The sequence below is a fragment of the Scyliorhinus torazame genome, chromosome 7 (assembly GCF_047496885.1).
Source record: "Scyliorhinus torazame isolate Kashiwa2021f chromosome 7, sScyTor2.1, whole genome shotgun sequence".
NCBI lineage: Eukaryota > Metazoa > Chordata > Chondrichthyes > Carcharhiniformes > Scyliorhinidae > Scyliorhinus > Scyliorhinus torazame.
In genome coordinates this window covers 208,371,280-208,380,482 of record NC_092713.1, presented here as the reverse complement: position 1 = coordinate 208,380,482, position 9,203 = coordinate 208,371,280, and the positions used below count along the sequence as shown (strand labels likewise).

At 40.7% G+C, this 9,203-nt stretch overlaps 1 protein-coding gene across 1 annotated transcript in view; it reads right to left on the bottom strand.

Moving 5' to 3' along the window:
• Nucleotides 1-5,041: 5,041 nt before the first annotated feature.
• Nucleotides 5,042-9,203, bottom strand: part of LOC140426811 (uncharacterized) — a 57,607-nt gene continuing 53,445 nt past the window's right edge. Inside the window, exon 5 of the mRNA XM_072512016.1 lies at nt 5,042-8,807. Within this exon, the coding sequence (XP_072368117.1) occupies nt 7,827-8,807 (981 nt within the window). The 3' untranslated portion in view covers nt 5,042-7,826. The remainder of the gene's footprint in view (nt 8,808-9,203) is intronic.

The window sequence follows — 9,203 nt, the reverse complement described above, 5'->3', positions numbered from 1 at the left end:
TTTGCGAAACTGGCGCGAAAACGAACAATGTGGCTGACACCATTGAGGCTGTGGCACACCTGAAAAAACAGCGTGTTCCAGGCGACGGCCATTTTGCACATGATGCGACACGTGTCATGCTGTGCAAATGTTGTGGCCACGCCCACCCTGTGCAAACGTGCCCAGCCTTCGGGAAAGTGTGCGCGAAGTGAAACAGACAGAATCATTTTGCTGCGCAGTGCCGAATGGGAACTACATCGCCACAGTATAAAAAGAGAAGTACAACTACCAGAGACAGAACTGTACAAGTAGTAAATTCAAATAAATGTGCAATTAAAGCGAAATATTGTCACACGGGAAAAGACAAAAACATCTGCTGCTAAACAATCGAGATTGAAAAGGTTTACTCGAATCAAAAAGAAACCGGACAGATTCAATCTATGAACTGTAAAAATGTTGAAAAATTGTTAACAACTAACAATAACAATCCACATGAATAAAACATACAGTAATTACTGTATATATATGTTTGCATAGTCTCCAAACATCTTCAAAGGAAGGGGGATGTAACAATATGTATATTGTGTGGGAGATAAAGAGTTAACAATTTAATGTAATGCCTCCTCCCACCAGAGCGTGAGCAAGAGCAGTCACATATAAATATCATGTGATGTCCGTTGACTCAGAGAAGATGTTTAGGCATGAGATAGATCAGTTATGTATTTGGAAGTTCTGCAATTAGAGATAGCATAGTTTATTTAGTAACCTTATACTTTAGGAATACGTTCAAATAAATCAGCTTTATTAATTTACTTAGCTGATGTTCTTTGTTCAACATTACGCTTCTAAGACATCCAAACAACCAAAACAGAGAACATCACACTGGCTTTCAGGCGAGTCTCTAATCCTTTGTGCCTCGGTAAATCTTTTAACTTTTGGAGAGACAGAACTTCTAAATCCCCAAAAGTAACTTCCCCTAATTCTCCTAGAAAAACAATGGCATCCAATGTGGATATTTTTATACTTCAGAAGTACAAACTCAAGGAAGCCTTTTTGCAACTTCAAAAAAAATTAATTTCAAAGGAACAATTTACGCTCCCCACTCTAATTCGTTCATTTCTTTTATGGGAACAGTTTCGGATGAGCTCAAATTTGTTACGATTGATCCCATAAGACCATAAAATGTAGGAGCAGAATTAGGCTATTCGGCCCATTGAGTCTTCTCTGCCATTCGATCACAGCTGATATGTTCCTCATCGCCATTCCCTGCCTTTTCCCCGTAACTCCTGATCTCCTTATTAATCAAGAAATCCCTTTATTACACCAGATTTGTGCTTGAGGTGCTGTTACCTACAGGGCTTCAGACCAAGAGCTGGAAGGTGGAATTGGACAGAATAGTTCTTTCTTAGAACATTAGAACTAGGAGCAGGAGTGGGCAATTTAGCCTCTCGAGCCTGCTTCACTGTCCAATACGATCATGGATGATCTCATCATGGCCTCAACTCCATTGTCCTGCCCATTTTCCATAACCCTACAACCCACTACTAATTAAAAATCTGTCTAACTCCTCCTTAAATTTACTCATTGCCCCAGCATCCACCACACTGGGGTAGCGAATCCCACAGATTCACAACGTTTTGGGAGAAGTAGTTTCTCTTCTGTAGTGGTCTGTATATCTGCTGGTATATAAAGGGTTAACAACTGTATCATAGTGTTAGACAACCACTAGATGGCAGCACTAGATCCATGTATATAAACTGAACTCAGAGGACCTTCCTGCCTCTTCGAACCAGGAGTGACTAGATAGCAGAGTGTTAGAGAGATATAGCTTAATTGGTACGTGGAGTTAAACATAGTTAATACTTCTGATTTACTTTATCATCAGTTATTGTTGTGAAGTGAACAATCTCATTAGTATTTATATTTGTTTTTCATTAAATGTTATTTGCTTTACATTGAAGACTGATAGTTTCTTTGAACTACAACCATCAGTCCATTCTGGAAGTAAGCAAAGAGTAACTACGTATCACAATCATGTAATATAACATCCTCATCTCTGTTTTAAATATGCCACCCCTTATCCTGAGACCATGACCCCTCGTTCTAGAATGCCCCACACGAGGAAGCACTTGCTCTGCGTCTACTTTTATCATCTTATATACCTCAATTTTATCTCCCCTCATTCTTCCAAATTCTAGACATTATAGGCCTAAACTCCTCAATCACTCTTCATAAAACAAACCCCTCATCTCTGGAAGCAACCAAGTGAACCTCCTTTGAACTGCCTCCATTGCCATTACACCTCTCCTCAAATAAGGGGACCAAAACTGTGCACAATACTCCAGGTGCGGCCTCAATAATGCCTTTTACAGTTGCAACAACACTTCCTTACCTTTATACCATATTCCTTTAGCTATAAATGCCAACATTCCATTCACTTTCTTTGTTACAAGGACACCCAGATCCCTCTGCACTGGAGCACCCAGTAATCTCTCCCCATTTAGATATTAGGTTGCCGTTCCATTTTTCCGACCAAAATGGATGACCTCGCACTTATCCGCATTAAACTTCATCTGCCACATTTTGGCCCACTCACCGAACGGCACGGTAACACAGTGGTTAGCACTGTTGCTTCACTGGGACCCAGGTTCAATTCCCGGCTTGGGTCACTGCCTGTGCGGAGTCTGCACGTTCCCCCGTGTTTGCGTAGGTTTCCTCCGGGTGCACCGGTTTCCTCCCACAAATCCCGAAAGACGTGCTATTAGGTAATTTGGACATTCTGAATTCTCCCTCTGTGTTCCCGAGCAGGCGCCGTAGTGTGGCGACTAGGGGATTTTCACAGTAACTTCATTGCAGTTTTAATGCAAGCCTTTTAATTTAAATATCTTTATTAGTGTCACAAGTAGGCTTACATTAATACTGCAATGAAGTTACTGTGAAAATCGTACTGACCCTGTGCCAATTAGCTCGTGGCTCAGGTAATAATCCAGAGAGTATTACCTTTTTGGGTCTGCTTTTTAATTTAGCCCCTGGCTGCTCATATTCACATAGCAGAACCTCTGTCTTGTTCTCCCTATGTTGTTGGTACCAACATGGACCACGACAACTGGATCTTTACCCTCACAGTCCAGGTTCCTCTGCAACCCAGGGTGAGGTCCCCCAATTTGTTATGATAATGGATGACCTATCCCCAAATTGATAAACTCACGGGTGAGGACGGATGAATTGGATCCTCTTCTTTATTCAACCCTCTTGGTTGGTTGCAACAAGATTAATTTTGACATGACCCCTTTCCTTATGGATACCGTTTTCCAGTCCAAATGTATTTATATTTTAAAAGGAGCCAATTTAACCAGGCTTTCTTGAGTTAAAGAAAGAGTGAGTTTATTAGTTACTAAACCACGAGAAAATAATAAAACGCAACACACATGCACTCATATTAGAAATGAGAAGTGAGGCCCAAAATTAAAAATGTTTAAAAAAGATATGCAAATCTGTCTTTGGCTTTTCCATGAGGAGTAGATGGTGAAACGTTGCACTATTAAATTGGGGGTGATTCCAGTAGCACTGACTTCAGCAGTTGAGCAGTTAGTTTGGAGATTCCTGGTTCTGTAGCTTAACTGAAAGGATTAATTCTCCTTCATTTTTGATTGCAGCTTTGCTGACTTGTGTCTGGTAATCAGAGAGAGAGACTTTTTATCTGCTAATGTAAGAGTGCCTGGGTTGTTCTTCAGCTGTGATCTTCACAGTGCACACTAGCACAGTGGAACACCAAACTATTCTGCTGAGATGGTAATCAGCTTCCATTATCTCCAAAGGAAATTGCATCTCTTCCTTTAAAATGCCTTTGTCTGAAAAAGGGTATGACATTTTGTTGTCTCTCTTAAGGCTGAGTACAATTCACATAGAAATGTTTATTTAAAAGTTAAATATGTCCATTTGATCTATTGTTATAACAATACAATCAGAAAGACAGAACCAAGACGACATCTAGTTAGTCACTTATTGAGCAATACAAATTCAGTATTTCAACCAAAGTTCCCAAATAGTCCATTTGAAAGGGGAAAAAGACGAGGTGCAATTAACTGACTGAAACACATAAAATTAAAAGTGTATGGGAATAATCGAGTCTTTGAATGTCAAACCTACCAGTTTGAGATCAATGTGACAATTATCATTTGAATGTTGACTTACATTTAAATAGCATTTTTATCAATATCAGAAATGCAATATCTACACTGGTTATCCTGAGGGGGAATGAATGCCACTTCTTTTGCTATATAGGAAAATATAGATAAATGCATATAGTAAACCTGCATAGCAGTATTCAGTTTATTTTAGATTACATTGATTTTAACATGTCAGGAGTATTAAGTGCTCAGGAACATAGAGATATATAAGACTGGAAAGGACCACGGCAGTTATCAGACAAGTCTCAACATAGTACCATATGCCAGAATTGCCCTATGTGCATGATATTGCTTAAAGTATATATGGTGGTAATTTCCATTGGCAGCCATGCAATATTTCAGTTCAATATTAGTAGGCCACATTATGAACACAGAAGGGGATAAACATTTGCAACTTAGATAGTCTCAGAAGCCTTAAATATGAAATATTGGTGAACTGCAGCACTTTGTTTCTGCCTGTAAAACAATAGCAAATATATTCAGCACTAATTTGGCTTCATTTTAGTTGCTTTTGTTGTGAAATGTCACTCTTGTACTTGTGAATTACATTTTCTTTCAGTTTCACCTACGATTTTCACCCTGTCTAATGCAGCTCCTGAAATGCGTTTGATTATCTCGCATCACGGGTCACATGAAGAAATGTTTATATTAATTAATCCCTGTGCTTACTTTAAGATGTGGCCCTTCTGTTGCTCGTTTTAGCCTTTGTTTATTTGCTCTAATTCTGTCACCTTTGCTCATGAGTCGGCAGGTATCTTTCTGATACCGCCACGTGGTTCAAATCCAAGTAATGATTAATAATGCAACACACCGCTTAGTAAGAGTTAAGTCAATGCTCATTTATTATATACAGCAATTAATACTTACACAATAATCCGACTTCTAGACTACTACCTACCACTAAAGGCCAATACTTAACTTTGGAAATGGCCCACCAGGTCAGGGAAACAAATGGTCTTTCGAATTGGTTCTGAGCCTGCGGGATTCAAAAGCTGGTGCAAGTCGATAGTCAGGACCGCCTATCTGGTAGCGATTGCTGGAGTAAGACATGCAGTTTTCTTGTAGAAGGGTCTCGAAGGTTGCGAGCAGGAGAAGAAGGGTCGAGTTGAACTTGGCCCCTATTCTTATAGTCCCCAGGGGCTTCCCGCCTCTCTGGGCGGACCTTGTACCTGGTTCCAAGTGATTGGACTTGGTCCCAATCACTTGGTTCGATATGCTCCAATACTGGAGCGATTCCTTGATCGGGGGGTGGTCGTTTACCTTTCTTTGTGTCAGCCCCTGCTGGCGCCGAAAGGTCTGGGTCGGCTTTATGTTGCTAATTTGTAGCAATTGTTCCCGGGGATGGCTGCTTAGTATGCAGATGGCTGGGTTGTTGTGATGTTGATGGCTGCAGGTATTGGTCTGGACTGACTTCCCCAGAGACGAATACACTGTTTTACCTGCAGCTGTCCGTTTGAGTCCTGTTGGCTGATTTTCCCATCAGCCTTTTCCGTTGGCCATTTTAAATCGGGGTTTGACCATTCTAATCAGGAGTCAGCCATTTTACATGGCTACACTTCCAAACCTCACTGGCTGACAGATGAATGTAAAGCTTCTTCCCTGAGAAGGTGACATGCCAAGGATCACTGGAGTTGGGGCAGCACGGTGGTGCAGTGGTTAGCACTGCTGCCTCACGGCACTGAGGTCCCAGGTTCGATCCCGGCTGTGGGTCACTGTCCATGTGAAGTTTGCAAATTCTCCCCGTGATTGCGTGGGTTTCGCCCACACAAACCAAAGGTGTGCAGGGTAAGTGGATTGCCCACACTAAATTGCCTCTTAATTGGAAAAAAAATGAATTGGGTACTCTAAATTTTTTTTTAAAGATCACTCTAAATTTTTTCAAAAGGATCACTGGAGTTAGTGGCTTATTAGGTGGAATGGATAATCTAAAGATCGAGTGGTACCTCATTAACAGTAATATTATGGGTTTGATATTCAGCCAAAATCTTTCAAACCAATAAGAAAGAAGAAAAATTGAGTTATAACTATTCATGATCTTATTAAATCCCCAAATGCTTCCCAACTCATGAAGTGTAACTGCAACTATCGCAAAGTCATTGCTGAATTGTTCTGAGGTGACATAATTACAAATCGGCATTAAAGTTAGTTTAAAGTCCACCATGTTCTTTCTGCATGACCAGAAGGTAGTTGCAACATGCTCTTCAAGAATACAATTTTCATTGCACAGTTCAGATACACTTCAGGAATGGACTAAGTGGGACAGTGGATCAGCACGCCACTCTTTTACCACTGGGGCCTGGATTTGAATATAGTACAAAACTCATGGGATGAAAGGGTTTGATTTCTGCTGGTCCTGTGTGAAATACGTTTCAAGAGATTTCAATCTAAATGCTTTTGCTCATCGCCTGATGAAGGGATATCTATTAGCAAAGGTTGTCACATTTCAAAGAGTTCCAGCCATTCTTTGGCACATTTGATCCAATTAAAAGTTTCATAGTTGTCACGTGCTTATATCACATGGTGTGACCAGCAGGTTTTATAGTGCAACCACCCTCAAGTTTGTTTGATACTTTTAATTTTGTACTGATGCCTCCCAGTTCAAAATTCGCACTATGCATGAGCCTATATTATCCCTCACTCACCTTAAGTTTATAATTCTGGATCACATACCAGCCGTAGATTATAGTCCCACTTCTAGTTATCTGTCCATGTTGAACAGTGACAATGCCCATCCATGTCTCCCGGAATTGTAAAACTGGCAGGTGTGCAAAACGTGGCGGGTTTGAGTTAGTAAAGTTGGTAACTGCCCCAACTTGCATTTCTCGAACCAATGACAAAAATCCAGACCAATGCCAACATTGCACTTCATACCGTAAACTATAATTTACTACAGCCCTGTCTTTGATGGCTCACACACTGAGATTGCCAGTGTAGACTGAACCTGATAATGCTACTGAAGTCCTACAAGTCATGTTCATCAGATTGGAGTCCCATTTTGCATGTGACAGTTTAACAGCCATCAGACAGAACAGAACATCACTCCACAAATCTGTTTTGGATCATAACTCAGGTCTCAGAGGTTAGGGGATACTATTCTATCTCATTGGGTTCCCCTGTTCCCTCAGTCTTTGCATGAAATATGCTTGTTCCCATTCTAGTTGTGTAGAATTTGAACTGACCACCCATTTCTCCAGTAGAAGCAGTAATATTAAGTGGACTAGATTTCTTCCGATGGGCTATAGTGACAATCTGTTATGAGCAGGGATGTTCTACACTCAAAGAAATAAAAGCATATGAACCGGTAGCAGGAGTAGGCCATCTGGCCCCACGGGCCTGCTCTGCCATTCAATGAAATCCTGGCTAATTGGACTTTGGCCTTATCTTTACTTTCCTGTCTGCCCTCCATAACCTTTGACACCACTGGAGATCCAAAAAAAACAGACCAAAAGGGTTTGCCCCTCGAAATCATTCAAACTGTAATTGCAGATTATTAGAGAAAGAAGTTTTTAATATTCCAAAGTAATTTTTTGAATGTCTGATAAATGATAAATTGTAAGGACCCTTAAAAGATAGAAATTTGATCTGAACACTCACATGGCTGCATCACTCGACTACTCTTCCCCTTAACTACCACACCCCCAACCTATCTTCATTCAATTATTTTTTCTGGAGCTCAGATGATCTGCCAGCCCTCTCTGACATGCCTTCTCGCTTTTTACTCAATTCTTTAGAGTACATTTCATCTATCATCTCATGGAAAAGAGCTGGAAATTTTGCTTTTGTGACTTTCAAGTTTCCAGGGTTAAAGGAGATATCTCTTTCCTTATTCTTTGTCCCAGGAGGAGTTTGGTACAGTTCAAGCTCCTTGTTGGCTGGAGTGTCTTCAATTTGATCATCTTGTGCAGTCTGAGGACTTTCATTCTTAACGTTTGCATAATCTGAGACTGTAACTGGCAAAGGAAACACAATGTCCTGGTCTTCATGACTCTCCATTGAATTTTGGTATATTGGTCCTCCTATGTCCTTGAGGAAAGTTGGCTCTTCATCAAAGGATGGCCAAGATTCTATATCAGAAACATTCTCATACACTGGATCTATAGAAGAGTCATCACTGTAACAATCTCTGTATTTTGCAGGATTAATTGTTGACTCCTCCACTTTGCCTTTCTTTGACTGACCTTTAGAGTGTTTGACAGTGGCGTAAACTATTTCAACTGGGACTTTTGCACCCACCCTTTCACTAGCTGTAGGAATATTCTTTTCTTCCCTTGTGGCTACACTTGGCACAACTTCATAGATAGATGCCTGGCCTTTCCAATCCTGATTTTTTATTATCTTGGTTGTCTTTGGATTGGTCTCAGTGTCCTGCACATTCTTCGAGACAGGCATCCTGCCACCTGGCAATTTATCATTCAAAGATTCCTGAGAAGTTACTGCATTTTGCAGTTGTTGACTGAATGTTGTGGAACTCTCAGAGCCAACAGAAATTAAACTTGAACGGCGCTCTTTTGTATTGGACTCTTTAACTTTAACAGCTGCTTCAATACTGTGGAAGATTTCTCTTACTTCCCTTGTGTTGAATACAAAATGGCCTGGTCCTGAATCGCACCTTCTCCCTGCCTCAAATGTAAATGTTGTCTGCGGAAAAAGAAAATCTTGGTCAGACCCTATCCCAGTATATGAAATTCATTGAGTTGCATTTAACTACAAACAACACCGTCATTTTGGTAATCGAACATAAAGCAGTTCAGTTCTATCAAGGGTTAGAGATTCTGCACAGCAATTCACCAACATTAATTATTTGCAACTGCAAGACAAGGTCACTTGGAACTTGAGCCTTATCCACCTCTCAACACACAGGCCATTTAATCCACCATCCATAAGTGTGGTTGGCTTGTGGAACCCTGCTCTGCTTCCTTTCCTTACGCTCCATGAAGGTGGTTCAACACATTTGTTACCCAGATTCCAAATCACCACAGTGCATCACCAGAGTTTCCTTATATTCTTGTTTGCTCATCATGCACTGTTAGCCGG